Here is a 20,846-nt window from a genome sequence, read left to right as displayed (position 1 = left end):
CACGCGTGCAGCCACTTGGAAACAAAAATTAGAACAAATCTAAGAAGGGCGGAGCGAAAACAACAAACAAACACACACAGTCGATATGGGCTCGATAACAGGGCGGCCATGATGGAGCAGAGGGGAGTGGGAATGTGGCTATAGCCTGATCACTAATATACCTGCAGTACAGCAACAGCCTACAGTGGATGCAGATCAGGCCAAACATTAACTGTAAAGTGCTCATAATGCAAAAAAGATATAATAATAAAAACACCTTTACAAGCATGTACACTTCCATCTTTTCTCGAAATTGACACATATTGTTGAGACTTGGGCTGTCAGATCTGCAGCATTCACATTTTCTATAGTAAATTTCAAATGATGTTTATGAAAGAATGAGACTGGGCTGAACAAATTACGTTATAAAATAAGGAAAAGGCACCTCACGATTCAATAAGATATGCGATACATGGGTCAAGATACTGATACAGCGATGATAAGTACCTGTATATTGCGCATGATAAGCATGGCTGCTCTGCTTTTTGACCACGGGGGCTGCCATTGCTCCGCCATTGCTGTAGTACCTCCATATCGCCACTAGGCCCCCATTGAAAAGCATTGGAGTACCTTAAAAACAACTTTAACGCCTGGTTTCTATTTTTTTTCAAACCTAGACTAGGCTAGATATTCCTTCTGAGATAACGCTGGGTTAATCACAATATATGAAACCAGGCTGGTTTTCGTAATATGAATTTTTGAAATCTCGTACTTAATGAGGGTCGGACTGTTAGCATTGGAGCAGCGCGAGCTACACGTCACGCAAGGGCCGAGTCTACGGTGAAAATCCCGCCCGTATGTCCTTTTTAGGAACATGCTTCGTCAGAGCTGGGGAGGGGGAGTCTGTAAATCCGCCATGACTTCCCCCACGGCTGTGGTTATTCTGGTAAACGGGGAGGAGTGAGCATAAGACGTCCATTATTTTTACAGTCTATGATGATAACCTGTGATATATCACTATCTTTAAAGAAACATCCACTTTTTATAACAATGTTGCTATATAAACAACTTCATGGTCAAAAGGTTAATGATGAAGTGACCTGACTTGCTCACTGAAAATGAGCCCGTGATCCTCTGGTGTCTGTAGCGTTACTTCCTTTCCATTTAAATATATAAAAGGCTGTCTTTACTTTACTATGATAGTGTGTGTAATAAAAATAATTGATTAGTCTCAGTGTTTGGTCTAAGTGCTTAAACTTGTAGTGCTGCTCTTACTGTCCTGACTATATTCTTGAGCATTATTGCCTCTATTGTCTATGAAAGCAGTGGACAACGGCAGCCTCATTAATATGCATGATGTTATCAAAAGCATTGTTATCAGCATAAAAATAATCAGTAATGCGTTGTGCTGCAAGGTATCGTGATATTCCGCCAAATGTACATGCCATCACGCCACTATTATAAAACAAAGGAAAAAAGGCTTTCACTTTTAGCTAACGGCATGCTAGCAAATCCCTGGCCTGGTGAAGAACACACTTTCAGAGCAAAACATTTTTTTGGGGTGATCGATTATGGGCTTTACCTAATGTAGAGGACAGATTTGTGTCAGATCAGAGCGCTTTAGCAGTAGAAGAGGAAACAAACATCGAGAACAAGATCACTTCAAAGATCAATTCAATTTTCCCAGTTAAAAGGGCAATTTTTTTTCTCTGTGTAGAGTTTGCGTATTCCACTTGTCTGCTTGCCCTTAAATCCACCTAAAACATGCACAATAGGCTGCACCTCTAACTAAAGAGTCCAGCGTAAACCAGACCTGAAATGTGGAGGTCAAAAGCAAAGATACTATTTTGCAACTGTGACAGCAAAGTCTACCTTTACCTCCTGGATTCAAGCTAATTCGTCCTGTATGAAAAAGCAAATGTCCGTGTTGACAGGACACCACAAACCAGGAACCCGAATGTCCCGATCATATGACACTCCTGGATGTGTGATGGAGGGGAATGCCTCGCACACTGCGCTCATTGTCCGCACGAAGACGAAGCAGCAGCGGAGTGTGTCTGATTGTCAGGAGTCTGTGCCAGTGACCTACTTCCCTTCACCCAGGGGCAGCGGCGCGCCACCCCAAACCCCCGTGAAATCAACAACAACAGACAGAGGCCCCCCCATGCAACAGAGCAAAGATCATTTCATCTACAACAGGGATGCACTGTTAATCACAATGAAATCTAAATTGGAATTTGAATGAATGAATGAATGCTAAAACTATACTAAATCTCCTTGTCGACATGCTTCTTGCAGGTACAGTATTTGGCAATAATAATCTCGAACACATCTTTATCACTATCTTACACATTGTTGGTTAGAAAATGCAATATTGACCTATATCCAGTATTTTCACTTCTTGATTTTTAAGCACTTTTCCAAAGGCCCTTCTCACCCCCGTCAAGAACAACAAGAAAAAACAGTGGTGAGAAAAAAATATCTCATGTGGCTGTAGTGAAGCTATGGCGATTGGCGAGTGCTTTAATGATGCGTAAATTCCCGACCTCCCACTTGGATAGAATGCCTTGGAACGGCGCTCGAAGTGGTAATTATAACATCTCGGAGATGTCCAGACTGCTCCGAGTTCGGATGTGAGATGGTCATCGCCTTCAGTATAACGTTATTTAGCATGTCTTGAATTATATCTAGTGTAGAGAAATGTTCATGTAACGTTAGCATCTCATTAGCTAGCTGTTGTAGCATTAGCCGTTTTGTTTACATGCATGTTTATTCAGCTGGAACGCTCTGAGGTCGTAAGTCGTCATTTTCAAGTGGGGAAAATGCCCATTACCAGTCACCTGGAACGCACCTTTCCTCCACGAGGAGAGGATTAAGCTTAGCAAGAGAATGAGAGACTGGAGAAGATTCAAAAAGGACTCAAAGATGCGTTATTGGTTCAAAACACAACTTAATTTGTTATTGATGAGAGAACACTGTAGGATGTTGATTTTGCATAATACCCCTTTATGGTAAATGGTCTCAACTTATATAGCGCTTTTCCACCTACATTAGGCACTCAAAGCGCTTTACAGCAAGGATCCACTCACCCATTCATACTCTCATTCAAACACCAGTGTACGCAGACACTTTAAACTATATCTACCCTGAGTATAATATACAGAATATAAATACAATATTTCTTAAGCAGTAAAATGTAGTCATAACGTCATTAATAATAATAATAATGACTTGCACTTGTATTGCGCTTTACAAGCCTGTATTACCAGGTTTCTCAAAGCGCTACACTGCCGTCATTATTCATTTACTCCATACTTGGTGGTGGTAAGCATTAGAGGGCACAAACCCCTCTCCAGCTACTGCAGAGAAATTAACATATTAGAATTGAAAGCATTAGCAATGATAGAAACTAGCAAACATGTTCATCTGCGCAGGGAAGAGAGCTTGACCTCGACCAAATAAGAATGATATTTACCGGGCAGTACCAACAACACTGCAGATATATTTTTGATCGTCAAAGCCTAAGTTTTCCTTGTAGTGAATGATATAGCTCCTTGAATATATCTACAAACTGTGGCAAGAAAAAAAGAAAAAGAAAAGAAAAGCCATGTCAAATCGAACCCTGCAGCGGCGCTCACAGGGGGAGAGGGGCGAGGGAGCAGCCATGCTTACCGGAACTGCCCGCACTATTTCGGGCACCCGAGCGCAGCTGCACGGCCCAACACGGAGCTTATTATTGATGGGATGAGCAGGAGCCGGCAAGCCTTCCTCCTCTAATAAGTGTGTGCATGGCCAAACAGTGCATTAAAGGCATGTATGAGTAAGTGGTGTTTGTACAAGAGGGGCAGATAGACAAACAGATGGGCAGACAGAGGGATGTGGGGTGGGGCTGAGGAGACAAGCTGTCCACTGTTCTGAAGATAACGCAGGAAATTTTATAAAGCCTGTCTGTGGTCATTTCACTCCAGTCCAGTGCTGAAATACAAGCAGAACCAGCAAATCAATGGTCATGGCAATATCTTCTCACCCCGTTGCCATGCTACAAACTATTCAGTTATAATCAAGCCAGAAAATCCTTAAAAAAAAACTTTCGTCATCTAATTTCGCTTTGTATTACAGTGAAACTGGATGGCAATGTATTTTTCTCAACATTTGTCCTCAAACAAAGGGCAAGTGCAATTTTCATATACACAGCCTATCTTTGTCCCCAGATACGGGACATCATGAAATCAATTATTGATTTCACTGTGAACAATTGTAATGCTGATTCGTTCACAATTACAAAAACAAAGTGTAAAATTGGCTTGAATACATTTACATTTTTGTTTTACGAATTGTCTAATCAGAACACGACGCAGCCTCATTCCTTGGGTTGCCAGATTCTATAGCTAAAAGCAGTTGTTCATATAAGTCATTTTAAAATATACTTCCTGATTAAAAACAAAAAGTAGCCACCTGGTATTAACAACTTTATGATCTGGGGTTTCTGTAGTTGGTCTGGTCTAGGTTCAGCAACGACTGACTACTCATCTTGAATGACCAGGTTATTCCATCAATGGGTTTCTTCTTTCTTGATGGCAGGGGCATGTTGTGAAAGAGCGGTTCAGGGAGCATGAGATGGATTGGGTGCCACTGAGTCCAAACCTTGATTCCATTGAGAATCTCTGGGATGTGCTGGAGAAGGCTTTGCACAGTGGTCATACTCTCCCATCATCAATACAAGATCTTGGTGAAAGTGAATGCAACATTGGATCTTTGGACACAGCACAAGCTTATTGAAACGATGCCACAGAGAATGTGTGCTCTCATCAAAACTACAACCAAATATTAAAGGAAGAGTGTACTCAAACATTGAGCTAAATCCTGGCTTTATATCCATTTTAATGTTTGCATTTAATTTCCAAATCTCCTTTTTCAAATATTATGCAGCTTGACATCCACTAACATCACGTTTCCTCACACGGCTGCCGATAACGTGTTGAAAGCGCTAAAGAGCGTGTAAAGACGCACAGCTATCAGCGGTGCGGGCCACATTTGATTTGTTTCATGATTCATTTGCCGTCTGTCTAATCACATTGGCCTCATGCGAACGGCCCCGCGGACCCCGGGCCCCTGGGCTGAGCAGCGCTTCGTAGGCTAATCCAGAGTGGCAGGCGCAAGACCCACATAAACAAGCCCCATTTACAGAGAGTCTCGTGTTCTGAGACAAAGTGACAGGAGGTGATATTTGTCTGAAGGATAACCCAATCAGATCAAAGGAGAGGGCAGTCATTTTACTGATCAAATTATACACAGACCAAATCATGCTTTGTGCAAAATTAAACTGCTGAACAACAATAAAGGTCAGCTGGTTCATAATTTAATAATCAAGCTTAAGATGGGAGAAGTAAAAATTGCAGTTTGGAGGATGTGCAAAATTACATTATTAGAGTATATAAGTGAAAAAATACAGCGACAGATCAAAGGTCCGAGTTTCCATAAAGCAGATACTTAAGTGTTTAGATACATGTTTTGATTCCATCCGGGACTTATTTCATCCACGTGGCTGTCCCCCAGTGGTACTCTAAATGTCGGGCGCTGTCCACATAAAACAAATATTTTAATGCGTGTGTGTTTACATGCGCTCGAGTAACCTGGTTGTTAGGCATATCCTGGTTATGACAGTATTCTGGAAGAGATGTTTACATGTGTCCGAGAAACCAAGACACTCATATCCCTGTTTACATGAGCAGCTACAATATCCTGGATATTTAGGCTCCATAGAGGGGCGGAGCTAATGACGAATATGGCAAGGCGCTAAACACTTTAGCAATGTTGCAAACGCATGGCTTTTTTTGACATTTCTATAGCACAGGGACAAGATCTATCCAAAGAAGCACTTAAAACAGTAGAGTTCTTTCCCAGTTTCAGAGACAGACGTGAGAATTAAAAATAAATAGAATACAAATTTGTTTGATTCAAACCACAGAGTTGCTTATTTAAGGTTACTTCAATGTTTTGTTGAAGATATAAAGATTTAAAAGCCCAAGCACCAGATAAAATGGCTGTAAGAAAGTTTTTGCTCCTGTCGTATCTGTTCATACTGTGTTTACATGGTACAGTATCCTGGAAACTGTGGGAATATCCCAGTGAGAAGATCTTGGTTTTTAATAACTTGGATATTGGTTTATCCAGGAAACTGAAACCAGGATTCTGTGTTTACATGAACCCAACAAAACCAGGAAACTTAAAATCACCATTAATATCCTGGATACTTGAGTGCATGTAAACACACTCAATGTGTATTGTTCTAACTTGGGGCAAGTTTATGCATTTAAATATATCAAATACAATAACCGGAAAAAAATCGAATAGCAGTCGCAACATTTGTCCGAAAAATCGCTATTAGGCTTTTTATCATAAGGCAGCCCTAAGTCACATAACAATAATTTGGTGACCTAGCATGTAGCCTATAGCTTACAATGCACTAAATAGCTCAATTGTTTTCATGAATACTTCTACACCTGACTTGCATGTATGAGCATGGCCAATACCATATCTGTGAAGTGCAAGTTCTCGACTGAAAGCACTGCAGTACGGTTAGCCAGGAAAAAAGATAAATTGAGATTTGTTTGTTGATTTTCCTACAGCAGAGTAGCTAAATGTCCCGGTATCAGCTAAATTTATGCCGTTTCAATTCCAATTTTGGCGACTACCCACTTGCCTCATGCAAATACACTAGCTGCTCACCAACGCAACTTTTTTCCCTTTCTCTTCCCCCAGCCAGTCTCTCCTCTCTTTCAAACATTTACAGTCCTGTATTGTTTGCATTGTTTGGCGGAGGCAGTAGAAACTCTTGGTTACAGATTAGAGCGTCGGGGAGCGCGGAGGTCCGGCTGGATGAGAGCGCGGGTTTCTCAGTAAGAGGGGATTAGCGGGGGAGGCCTATTTTAGGGCCAAAAAAAAAAAAAAAAAAAGCAGAAAAAACCACGACTACGGTAACATCCCTGACCACAGCTGACGTATTAGAGCATTTCCTGCTGCGCCGGGCTGGGGAGATACTTTTGGGAGTGCGGCTGACCTCATTTCCTGTTACAGAAAGGGAAACAAAAAAAGAAAACAATCTTGAGGTCCCACAACACAGAGAGGCTATAAAAACAAACCTGCGTACTTAAGCTGTCTCCTTAAGAGCGCATAATGTTCTTCCAGCTGATTTCATGAGGATTTTTTATTTTTTTTAATTAGCCAGACTTGTTTTTGATCATTTTAGTGCTTAAATTGTTTTCACAATTAGGCATGTTGGCATATTGCAAGGGTCAGGCCCTAGAGCAAAATACGGCCTTGAAGATGATTTTGACAAATATATTACACACAATCAGAGATCAAATGCTTGTCTAAGTTGATTAAATGCAGCCCTCATCTGGTGGAATTCCCCACGCTAGCATACGGTAATAAGTATAAACTGGAAAAACCTCGACTTTATTAACACATTTGCGCTGACCGATCACATGTTCGCAGCACCTCTCCCGAGTGAAAATGGCACCCACTAACTGTCAACACTGAGTCACTTGAGGCTTAAAATTAGAGCTGGGTGACAGAAGAAACGCATTCGGCCGCTCCCTTTATCTTCTTTATCCCAGCGGCACAGTGGTTTAGCCTTGGTATAGGAAGAGAGGGATTGGTTGGGCTTCCTAAATAAAGGGAGATATGACACGTTTTTTATGAGAATTTGCTGAAATTGGGATATCGGGATAGTTTACTTTTTTCAACAATATAACATTCAAAAGTTAAATAAGGTGTACTATAAAAAGCAAATAAAGAAAAACCTCATCCAGTTTTTAGTCTCACACCATACACTCAAGCACTTTGTTCACTAGTATCCCTCCCTATAGTATTCTGCACAGTGACATAATGGCATAGTAGTAGTAGAGATTGATAGAGATATTATTGCAGGTGTATTACACAGTGTGGCATTTTGACATTCATAAACAATGGCTGTGTTTATCTGTGTTTATATTGTATTTGTTTGAATTAAATTTTAACGAAAGAGCTACCCACAGCACAATAACTAATTCAGCAAGTGCTAAATTATAGATATTTCCAAATAGACATACAGGGGCACCGAGAGGATAACAGGGACAACAGGGATTGTTCAGCTTTAGCCAGAGCTGAGCTATAAAAACTTTTTTTTTTCTGAATCAATAGGGAAGGACATGTCTGGGTTATATTTCACACACACAAAAAATAGCTAAACTATCAAATATATTGCCTTGTGTGCTAACAAATGATTAGCAGCATGTTATTGCGGCGCGTGATTAGCTAATGCTTCTAAGGCTAAATAGTCTTCTAACAACTGATGACTAGCATGTTTGAAACTTTCCATGCCGATAGTCGTAATGCTCATTAAAGGGTAATTTGGTTTAAATCATGTAGTTTTGAGTATTTGGAGCTAAATATTTACAATTCAGCGCACTATACGTTTGTTAAGTGTGACGTCATGACTTCCGCTTCTGGGGGCCTAGCAGACGGGCAAATATGCGAGAAAAAAACATTAAAAATTCTTAAAAACAACCATCAATATTTCTGAAACTCAACGGAGAGTTACTGAACCTACTTATTTCTCAGACTCATTAGCCTAAAATGCTGCACCTACTGCTAAAAAAGTAATACTTACTAAAGTCACTACTTCCGGGATTAGCGTAACTGCTGCGGCATTAGCATTTTCTCCGCTAACCTAGATGTACCGATTTTAATATTACTTTTATAGCAGTAGGTACAGCATTTTTGGCTAATGGGCCTGATAAATAAGTATGTTCAGTAACTCTCTGTTGAGTTTCAGAAATATTGATCGTGATATTGAAGAGTTTTTTGTAGTTTCTCGCACATCTGCGGACCCGGAAGTAGAGCTGTGGCGTCACCACTTAACAAACGTCCCGGTGAAGCAGTCAGTTAGAACACCGGAATGGGCTAATGCTAGGTTAGCATTAACTGATAAGCAACTGATTCCATAGAAAGTTCTGCATCAGATTTGTAAACTTGTTTAATGAAACAACAACGCAGCTGAAGCCAGGAACGATTTAAAACAACAGCTGGTGAGTAGACGCTTTTTTCCAATACACTTTTAGGAATGCAAGAACTCAACCTTAGTTTCTGTAAATATTTCCTTTTTCATGTCACTTATTTCAACACACATTCACACCTCAATCGCTTTCTGTGTGGCGAAATTAACAGATTTATTTAATTACTGACAGTTTACCCATACATCTGTAACATGGAGTCAGGAACCAAGATGGACCCCACCACAGAGACTGTCGAAGGAGGTTGTGCTTCTTATGAACCGGAGTTGGCAGACCTCACGTTCTTGTCTGAGCTGAAACTGCCGTCTCTCCGTCCTCCAGGACCTGCACTGGTACACCCCAATCCTGCTCCCCGCAGTGAACCAAACTGTCCCACATGTGAAGCAGACTTTACCGTCGACACTGCGGACGATTATGAGGTCTTTTGGATATCACCTGACCATTTTGATATTCAGATTACTTTGGAGGCGACAGTAGATGAAACCAACACCAGCTCGGTCTCAGGCACTCAAATCAAATTGCCAGGCTCTCCAGTTGAACTGTTTGAGCCTGCTACGAAAGACACTGAGTCTAAGGATGGAACTGATTTGGTGAAGATTCATGAGACAGTAGGACAGGGGCTCAATGCGGTTGCTTCACCGCTAACAGGGAGTTGCCACTACCCCACACAGGTCGAAGCCGGTCACAACATGGCTGGTTCTTCCGATCCTGTAAATACGGTTATGGTAAGTAGCCAATGTTCATGAATCTAATCTTGTACTCAGGTAAGGATTAAACAGTGATGAGCCATGTCACGACGCACAGCAAAGTTGTTTAATTCACTTAGCGTTAGCTTCTATACCATGGTGCCACAAACTGAAATAGTTCATTTGAGAATCTGATGCCTGTTCTGTAGAGGGGTCATTTAAGTCTAGGGCATAAGTTATTTCTGTTTCCAATCGACTTTAACTCATAGATACAGTATCAATAACTTTAACTGACACTAGTACCCCCATTCTTTGTTTACTGTTACTATGGCAACAGCTGCACTTGGTAACCGAACAGGAATTTTAACTGTTGCTGAACCTGTGCAGTTTTCTGAAAATAACCCGCTCTAAAGCATTAGAATTCTCACCGACAATGGTATAATCTTTTTTATCACAACCATTTCATTTGAAAAATTGCTAAAATAACTTTGTTATGTTGTAATTTCTTCCAGGTGAATGGAAATCAGGCCATCCCCGGACACAGGTTGTGTCCATCTGGTCAAGTGTAAGTTGCCAACCAAAAGCAATGCCGAGAGAATGAGTGTGTTTCACTTCAATTGTACACTAGTTCAGAGTTGAATGCTATAAATTGAACATTTACCAAAGAAATTTGTCATTTACAGTAAGCTAGCACACATTGTCCATTTATAGCATTAGCAAAAAACAATATGAAAATTAGAAACCCATCGAACAACCAATAAGAACTAAACTGTGGCCATTATTCATTCACTCCATACTCGGTAATGGTAAGCTAATATTAAAGCCACAATTGTCCTGGGTGACTGACTGATCTGTTTGCTGCCGAGTTACAACTGGTAAATATATCAAACACAGACTTAGGAAAATTATGTTTGTAAAGCAGTAGGAAGCGTCAGAATGAGGACACAGAGGAAAAGCCCCACATTAAGAAGTCTCCAAGTCCCTTCATGGTGTTCAAACTTGAGCAGAAGCACAAAGTTCAGGAGGGGCTGGCCATCACTGACAACAAGCAGCTCGGACAGAGGGTGAGCGAGAGAAACTCACAGTCTCACAAATCTACACCAGAAGCCAAAAAAAGTACAAATTACCCTAAGCTTTTCTAGTACTACATTTGAAACAGACATGAATAGAAAATTCTCATGATTTGCCTTCTAAATTTCAAGATTATGGTCCTCTTCCTGTATGCTTTTACAACATACAGAAAGAGGAGAAGAAAACAAATCTCACTACTTAAATGTACAGGGCCTTCAATTAAGCCAGAAAGCAGCATACAGTAATAGTGTAGACAAGTACATAAATAATAGTTCTGCCAAATTAAATGTGTTCCGCTATTTTCAGGCCAAAAGAGAAGAGAAGAAGAGAACCAAAAACACAACTGGTAGATAACATCACACTTTTTTTTCCGAAAGCAGCGTTATGTTCTTAGTTATGACTTTAAGGTTTGTTGCCTTTCCTCCCAGTGTCCCCTGTCTATGTACCACCACTGAGGATGTGGCCATACACAAGCGGGCCACTGGACAACCCCACACAGCCTCTTCAGTACCAGCTTGCATCTGCCTCCCGTACCCAGGCTGCCCAGTACCTGTCTGTCCCAAACTATCCCACCCAGGCTCTTCTCTACAAGCTTGGAGCGGGCTATCCCATACAGGTACCTCAGTGCCAGCCTGCACCAAGCTATCCCACGCAGGTTCCTTACTACCCGCCTGCAATGGACTACCGGAACAAGCTTGCACCAGGCTCCTCCACCCAGGCCTCTCATTTCCAACATGCCCAAGGCTATCCCACCCAAGGTCTTCAGTACCAGCTCGCACCCGCCTCCTCCCCCCAGGTCTCTCAGTGCCAACATGCCCAAGGCTATCCCACCCAAGGTCTTCAGTACCAGCTCGCACCCACCTCCTCCCCCCAGGCCTCTCAGTGCCAACATGCCCAAGGCTATCCCACCCAAGGTCTTCAGTACCAGCTCGCACCCGCCTCCTCCACCCAGGTATCTCAGTGCCAACATGCCCAAGGCTATCCCACCCAAGGTCTTCAGTACCAGCTTGCACCAGCCTCCTCCACCCAGGCCTCTCAGTGCCAACATGCCCAAGGCTATCCCACCCAAGGTCTTCAGTACCAGCTTGCACCAGCCCCCTCCACCCAGGCCTCTCAGTGCCAACATGCCCAAGGCTATCCCGCCCAAGGTCTTCAGTACCAGCTTGCACCAGCCTCCTCCACCCAGGCCTCTCAGTGCCAACATGCCCAAGGCTATCCCGCCCAAGGTCTTCAGTACCAGCTTGCACCAGCCTCCTCCACCCAGGCCTCTCAGTGCCAACATGCCCAAGGCTATCCCGCCCAAGGTCTTCAGTACCAGCTTGCACCAGCCCCCTCCCCCCAGGCCTCTCAGTGCCAATATGCCCAAGGCTGTCCCACACAAGCTCCTCAGTACCAGCTTGCACTAGCCTCCTCGATTCAGGCCTATCAGTACCTACCTGCCCTAAGCGACCCCGCCCAAGGTCCTCAGTATCTGTCTGCCCCAAACTATCCCACCCAGGCTCTTTTCTACCAGCTAGCAGCGGGCTACACCGCCCAGGCTCTTCAGAACCAGCCTCCATTGGGCTTCACCGCCTACTCTTCCTTCAGAGGCGAAGAGTTAACCATTGCAAAGACGGTTTCACTGCACCAGGCCTCAATCCATTAAATTATTTTATGAATGAGAAGAATACATTTTACAGTTCTACAAGGAAAAAGCTAGTTCTGGGGCCGGACAGCACCAACATGTTTATTTATTATTATTACAGTTGTTCTATATTGATATTGATACATTTCTCAAAAAACATGACTTGTTTTTGTCAAGATCTTGAATAAAGGTTATGCGTTGCTCTACTCTCTTTTTGTTAGAGCACTGGGCACATTCTCCCTCTCTTTGGACATGATAAATTGCAATCATCATCATTACACAACAGAACCTTTTTGTTTTGCTTTCCCACATATTGATCTCCGCTTTTGTGGGTTCATCGAAGACACGTTTCTAGATAGATGTTATTGCAGTGACTCAGCCAGAGAGACCCTCCCTGACGCACCCAAAAACCTGCCAGTCATGCATGGATTTAGCTCGATATCTGGCTGTGCCCACATGTCCAGATGGCGCGCCAACAGACGGGCTCTTCTGACACAGTAAAAACACACGAGAGCGGCATTTTGAGGGGATGAAATTGAAAGTCGAGTCTGTCGAAACAAACCTTCTCCGAGGGCTTCATGCTGCTGAACATTACACATATCCAGTCCTTGTTTCTTCCTGTTCCTGTTCAAGGCCTAATACAGTAGATGTTATCCTAGCATTAGCATTGTACTAGCATAGAGCACTCCAATCTCAAGGTTTGATTTTTTTTGATGCACCAGAAAGGCTTTGACCTTTCCACGCGTGTAGAAAGCCTGACCCACTGAATTAATAATTAAGCTCTCTTGTTGCGTATGGCAGCATCTCAAAATAGCGATCTCAGCTATTTACAGTGAGGCTTTTAAACCAGAGAAATGGAAACCAGGAAACAGAAGAGTACATGGTCCAGGCAGCCCGTTTTAAAAGAGATGGTTTGACGTGTTTTTGATGTACAGTATAGTGTCTTGAACTACAGTATATTTATTATTTTATTTATTATTTATTGGTTTATTTGGTCGGGACAGTGCATGTTAATGAACATACATGGGTCTCATGCATGTAAACAAGCCCCTCTCAAACACACTCTCATTCATCCTGGCCTATTGTATATGTTTTTAGTGGTAGGGGAAACTGGAGTACTCGGAGGAAACCTACACAGACACAGGGAGAACATGCAAACTCCACACCTTCTAGCTGTGAAGCACGAGCACTAACTGCTGCGCTACCGTGCCACCCTCAAGTCATATGAGGACACACAATGCAATACTTTTAGAAAATATACTCTTCTACTCCACGAGAGTCTTATGCTAGCTAACTGGTGCATAGTGCTGGTGGCAGCTGTCAATTGATTTAGTAAAACTGTAACCTGTTACTTAAAATAAATCTGATTTTAAACAGTGTGATGAAATAAAAAAATAATAAAAAAATCTTTGGATAGCAAGTTTTAATGCATGGTAGATCCGGAGACAGACTATATGAATTGCTACACTGACTAAAACAAACAAATGTAGAAAAGTGTAAAATAGAGGAGACAATGCTCACCCCGTTTTAGGCCGTTTTCTGGCAGACTACAAACATTTATCACACACAGATATGGTCAAGCCATAATCGGGTACATGATGTGGATGTTATTTCACAGCAAATGGTTCAGTAGGAGCGAAAAACTGCCCCTGTTGCTAATGTTAGCATATGTAGCAGGTAGATTCCTGGTTAGAATTGTCCGTTTTTAAGTATTTATGGGCTGTTGAACCACTTTGCTCCTCTGCGTTCATTTTTATTTAGCAGAAAAATGTATTCATAATTTAGCATTTCTTATAGTAATGGTGGAGAAATGGGATATTAATTTTTTTTTCTCTTGTTTGAAATTCCAAAGATGCCGTCTGTATCTAGGCCTATAACAAAATATACTTCTTTGCTTTTGCTTTACATCGCACATCATCAAAAAAAAGGACTGTGTGTCATTTACAACAATAAAAAGTTAATACAGAGATTAAACACTATAGTAGTTTTTCGCATAAAAATGTTCTTTTTTTTTTATAGAATTTAGGGACATATTCTATAATTCTGTTTCATGGTTCTGACTCATTAATCATGTAGCATGCAGAAAAAATATTATTGTATTGTACTCGTATTACCACAGGAATTGGTTGGTGTCCATGTGCACACTACATCGCGTGTGAATTGGTTTCATATTTTGTAAGATAACAGAGCATGGCCGGTGTTGAAATATTGCAGTAAGTGTATGGGATATAACACAATCCAATTAAGACACAAATAAACTGTTGGATAATTTATGAATATTACAAGGCCAACAAAACGAACCGTTTTAGCATTAGCCGATGTCTCCGAAGGCTAGCATAGGACGCTTTAAGTCAATAAAAAGATCGATTCACTCAGACTGCAGCACTAAGACAAGCTCCTGCAATGCAGATGGCACTTTCATATAGCATTACCCCGATCTATAAGAGCAAGCAGAGGACACTCAAACATACAAGCATCGGCATGTCATGAGACCAGACCTCGGACACTTCAAAAATCAAGCCATATTAGGCATATTTAAAAATAATATGATTGTAATGAAGCTGAAGCAGTAGCCAGATGCCCTCTACAAATTCCACTCCTGCCTGCTGCATGTTATCTGAAAGCTTCACTGAATAATTCAACGCTGCTCCGTGATTGGCCGGCTCCATCACATGATACGTCTGTCCAGCCTGATGTGGCGACATGGCCAAGACTCGCAGCTCCTCTGAAACGGTAAAGTCAATGAGCAAAGATCATGACGGCAGGCAGGAGTTTACAGGATGACGCACAATGATGTAATCCAGAAGGTTTTGTCTCATGACTGTACACTAGGAGAAGCAGAATGTATTGGGTAGACACAAACTGCATTGAGTATTCTGACTTTTTATGCACCACATGGCTGGTCCTTCCCATCCTGTATATATGGTTATGGTAAGTAGCCAATGTTCATGAATCTAATCTTGTATTTAGGTAAGGGTTAAACAGTGATGAGCTAGGTTCAAGCTAGTTTAAAGATTTTTAAGGTCATACTGAACATTGTGTCATGTTATCAATAACAATGCCCCTTGTCTGCTATTACTAATGATAAAACTTTGACGTGCGAAAGAGCTCCAAACAGCTCCAAATCCAAAAAGTAGACATACAAACAGGTACTCAAGTAGAGCTGAGAACAGTTAAACCTTACCAGTTACCTTGGTATAAATATAAATATTTTTCTTTCTGGAGTATGTGAAGTAAACAATTTTTAAAGAAAAATATTTAGCTTTTTTTAACATGATTTATATGTGTTTTCATGTGCATTTTGTCTCTTGCAACCAGCAACTTCCTCTCTTTTGGTACAGCTGTGTTCCACACTGTTTTACTGGATGTTTTGTACGTATTTGCCGTGTTTTGTGGGGTCCAGCGCATTATGTACTGTAGAGAGTCCATAATGGGCGTGAAGAATGCAGGTTTTTCAAAGTAAACAAACACCTAGCTTATGAGCTAAAGACATTTGAGACATACAAATTTCTTCTTTTGAAACCCTGAACTGCAGTACAGTGGAGACGTTACAAGAGGCACTATAGGAAACAAAAAAGGGACAAACAAGGAGAAGATGGTGAGACTGTTGTGGAGCGGAGGGAGCTGCGCAGGAGAGAGAGGAAGGAGGAGGTGGAGCTGACCAGTGCAGGACACCATGCTCTGAAACAGGGACAAACCCAGGAAGCGGCCCACTGTTTCAGAGGAGGTGCTACAGTTTCCCTGACCTCCAAAAACATGCTGGTCAGGTTGACCCACAGTGGTGGCGCACTCAGTCGCAACGGCTCAGGACTATCACCTGAACACAATTTTGTTGTACGGTTGAACAAATATTCATTATACTGTCATTACAAGTAATATATTTTTCATGACAGTGGTCCAAATCCTGCCCTCTACTGTTCTGACTGTACTATTATTGGCTCCATCTGAATTGACAGTGAAAATAGCGGACACTGCTACTTTCATTCATATGCTTAAAGTTGGTCATTAATATGCAGGACGCTAGGGCTGCAGCTAACGATTATTTTGTAATTGATTAATCTATCGATTGTTTTTACGATTAATCGAGTAATCGCTTGGCTGTGAATGGTGTAGGAAAATTGTATTTTTTCAAAAAAAATTCTCACATATAGCTTAAGTGGCGCTGCTTGAAGATGTGTTGATGGAGTAAACTAAAGAGACATGTTTGTTGGAGGCTCTATTCATGAAATTTACACAGACCCTAACTATATAAACAAAGTAGGTTTTCATCAAAAATACTACATTTTTATGTCATGTTTGCTTCATTTGAGTCTGTGTGAACCAGAAAACAATTAATCGATTACTAAAATAGTTGTCGACTATTTAAATAATCAATTAGTCGTCGATTAATCGATTAGTCGTTTCAGCCCTACACGACTTCATCAAAATATCAGAATAAAAAGTAGTATATACCGCTGCGCAAAATATCACAATATATCACAAAATCGATAAATTGTCACACCGCTACCTGTGATTATAGAAATTCTTGAAATGTTACACAGTGTGCCTTTAATTCGTCTTCATTAAGCCTTTGTTCCTTCCTCATGATGAATAAAGCAGTTTCCTGACAAGATGATGCATATTGTAGCTGTGAAAAACCACTGAAGAAAAAAAAAGTGTAATTGTAACTGTCCAACTCTGAAACAGATCAGATTAAAATGAAATATCCCCACAGTATTGGTTGAAGAATGCCAGCCCAAAACTGTATTACATTCCAAGTCAATTACAGCGAGTGGGAAACAAAAGCAGACGCCGTATTGTGCTCGAAATGATAAAGCTTCACACGAGCCCAGAACTAATCTCACCCTTCGGTTTTACATTACTGCAACACAATTACGCTCATTGGATTAGAGCGGTCTGCGATTTCCACTGTGAGACGCCGGACATTTTGGGGAGGATAATTGTTCTTATTGATGCTAACGGATTACTTAGCTCCTAAATGACTCGGGTTTGTTTTTGGCCAGATTAAAAGTCCAGTAGGGAAATTTGACACGAAGAGAGTAAAAGCAGTAAACAGACTGGAAACTGCTGTGATTTGTAAATACATAAATAGGTCATTCAGAAATGTAAAATAATTTTAACGCAGTATTATGCAAATTCAGTTTTTGGAATTTTATATTTTTGCACATTACTGTAGTATTTACACCAGATTTTCAGCATTTACAGTTTTTATCTTCCTGCAATGCCTCTATGGTGGTATGTGAATACATTTGATAAAGCATTGACCCAAACAGCACTGGAAATATGAGAGATTTTTGCATGTAAATAAGATACAAAAGAGGGACCCGTTAGAACAGGAAGTAATGTGACTCCCACTGGGTTTACATTTCTGATTATTCAAGGCAAATGTGTAATAGACATGGCATTTCCTTAAAAATTGTAACAGCTAAGGACAATAATGTATAGCAGGGGTATAGGCATCGTCAGGACCAGGGGCAAAACCCGACCCTCATGCATATATCCTCCCCTAAGAAGATTATGCAAAATACAAATGAACACAACAAACATCAAATGCCTGTTTAAGTAGGCATACTTAGCATAAAGTATAAATGATACACTAGTATAAAGTGGTCCTTAAGTTTTGGTGGCAAGGGGGAAGGTCAGCCCTCTATTAACTACAAAAACAATTGCCTGCAGTTTAGTAGAACATGTTTAGCATAAAAAATTATGCAATATTGTGTTTCTTCAAAAGTAGGTTTCTAAACCAAGCCGCACAGCAGGACGTTTTAGTCCAACATTTTCCAATTCAAACAGATCAACAATGATGTGTCAGAGACAGTTAGGTCCTGTCAAAATGTTAACTATATCTTCTTTAAAGAGACTATACAGAGTTTAAAAATGTTAAAATTATGTATTTTCCTCCCCCTGCATGTTCCAGCCATGTCCTAATGTGTAGAATGAGCTCAGACCTGTTCACTACAACAACTGCCTCTAAAATCCTGCACTGTCACTCAAAAAGTTGTTACTTCGGGTCCGAATTGTCGTCATGCGCAAGCTTAACATAGAAGGTGCAGTTACACGTATGACCTGAGGTGGCAGTAGTGAGTAAAAAATGGCAAACTTGCATCTAGCCCCTTTAAGAATACTACTTTGACCAACACTGGAATTCGACCAATACTGGAATTTTACAATGAAAAACCAATTACATAGCCTTGTAATGTGGCGAAAGTCGAAAACAAAATCAATCAATCGATCAAGTTGTTTTGTAGAGTTGCCTCACACGGCTCTCACACACTAAAATGTGCCTACACATTTTGTAGAGCAAAAAAAATTCAATGTTTTCCGTCATATACACTAATTTCATTTGAAACCAGAATAAAAATCACATGAATTCTCCTACAATGCTGAAAATGGCAAGAAAACATTTTAATTCTAACATAAGTATTCGGACCCCACACAACAACTGCAGACCCATCACACTCACTATCCATAGGTATTACTAAAGTTATAGCCTCCACAACCCGAGAGTAGATTTTTGTCAAAAACTAAAAAACTAATTTGAACATTTTCAGCGTCAAACTTCAACATGATAACAAAGGAATAAACCGTAGGAATTCTTCCGGAACCATAACCTGTCACATCGCTGGCAGTGAGCATCACCCCCGCCACACACTGACGACTGCCTTAACGCTAGCACATGCTAACACAGCCTCATCTGCCATGTGTCCTTTTGTGTGCGCACATGTGTCTGTGTACTTAATCAGCAGATAGAGCGGGATTTGGGTTCAGTAATCAGGAAACAGCCTACACAAACACACACAAACAAGCACACACACACACACACACACACACACGCCTTCGTTGTAATTGGTTATGACTGCTAGGACCAGGGCTCGGTGACAAACAGCCAGGCAGCTCCGGGTATTTTTAGCCAGCTCTCCTCTACACAAACCACAACCTAGCAGTGAGGGGATGGTGACAGGTGGAAGAGGGGAGCGGAGATTAAGCAAGGCCTGTCCGGACTTTATCATATTATATAAAAGGAAGACGGTTCAAAGAGCAGCAAAACAACGGGATGGGACAGAGGGAGGAGTCGCCCACAGAGGTATTATGGAGTAGATGGAGGCTTACCTTCTGTAGACTGGTGGGGTTGAGCTGGGTTTTGTCGATGATCTTCACCGCTACCTGGAAGGCAGAGGGAAAAAAAGATGTTACAAGGGGAATATAGGATGTTCTAGGAGGTTTTACACATGATGGAGCACATAGAGAAAGGATATTTTGCCATTTGTGGGGGAGAGTATATTACCAAAATAATGGCAGCCTTTGCAGTTTGCTATTTGTGACCATTCAAATTGGGATTTCAAATGGACTGTTGTTAAACTTGCAGAGCTTGATGAACAGAAACATAATTGCCCATCTGCACCAACAGCAGTTTTCGTCCACCAAGAAGTGAGTTTAGCCCTTGCACTTAAAGGCACATGTAGTTTAAAAACAATACTACCAACTATGCAGTTCAAGTGTTTGTTTATCATTTATTATAGAAAAACATATTAAAAAAGCAAGCATGGTAGGGCGCTTTCACAATATTGCCATCCGACCGCGGAGTCTCAACCCAGGACAGGTCCAACTGACTGAAGGACAGTCTACTAGGCTGCCAAGAAGCTTAACTCTCCCCTTCTCGATACATTCTGTGCATGATGTGTGCATGGAATGTAGCATAGTCACATGATGCTAACTTCATAGGCTAACGACTGTTTCAAGGTTCTAATTTTATTCTTACAGAAACTTAGCCGTGTTTTGCTGAAATAAAAAAATATTTAAACAGCACTTCATTGAAAACATGCAGCTGTTGGATAATTACCAACAACATGTGAAAAACGTTTAGCTTGAAGCTAAGCTGTTTTAGCCTTAAAGCTAAAGGCGCTAAAGCAGAGTTAACGCTAACAAATGTTCAAATAGAGCCATTATTTTAAGAAAGTTTTATAAAACACACTCGCTTGGATGTTTATTGAAGCTTAATTCTGTTTTTTTTAATCATATTTCATTTGTAATTTACATTTATGTGGACAGAAAGTAGACTTTAAAGGGCGACAGGAAGTTAGCATAAAACATTCCTAGCAAGTTGTGTTGCATCTAGGGTTTGAGAGTAATTTCCATTCTTTGTACGTACATAACGTGGTAGAATTGACAATAAAATTTACTGCACTGTTTTTTTGTTTTGTTTTTCTCAATGTACTTTTAAAACAGGTTTTACAGGTCAGGGCATTTCTTCAAAAAAGATCCAACCCTTATCACATTATCATTCCACAGTTCAAATCTCATCCCTGTCAAAACATGTCACACAAGGCAACTTTAGCTTCAGGTGAAATCACTGTTCATGAATTCCACGCTAGTCTATCTGATACTAATGGACTCTTGAATAAACGGCCTTTTGCATCTGTGCCAAAGCGG

General features: G+C 41.1%; 1 protein-coding gene across 3 annotated transcripts in view; it reads right to left on the bottom strand.

Moving 5' to 3' along the window:
- mark1 (MAP/microtubule affinity-regulating kinase 1) overlaps positions 1 to 20,846 on the bottom strand; it is a 69,542-nt gene that overhangs the window by 29,064 nt on the left and 19,632 nt on the right. For all 3 annotated transcript variants that reach the window (XM_079559905.1, XM_079559904.1, XM_079559906.1), the window contains exon 3: positions 19,527 to 19,580. In XM_079559905.1, the coding sequence (XP_079416031.1) occupies positions 19,527 to 19,580 (54 nt within the window). The remainder of the gene's footprint in view (positions 1 to 19,526; positions 19,581 to 20,846) is intronic.

Source organism: Gobius niger, assembly GCF_951799975.1.
Source record: "Gobius niger genome assembly, chromosome: 7".
Lineage (NCBI taxonomy): Eukaryota > Metazoa > Chordata > Actinopteri > Gobiiformes > Gobiidae > Gobius > Gobius niger.
This window is presented reverse-complemented; position numbering and strand designations above follow the sequence as displayed.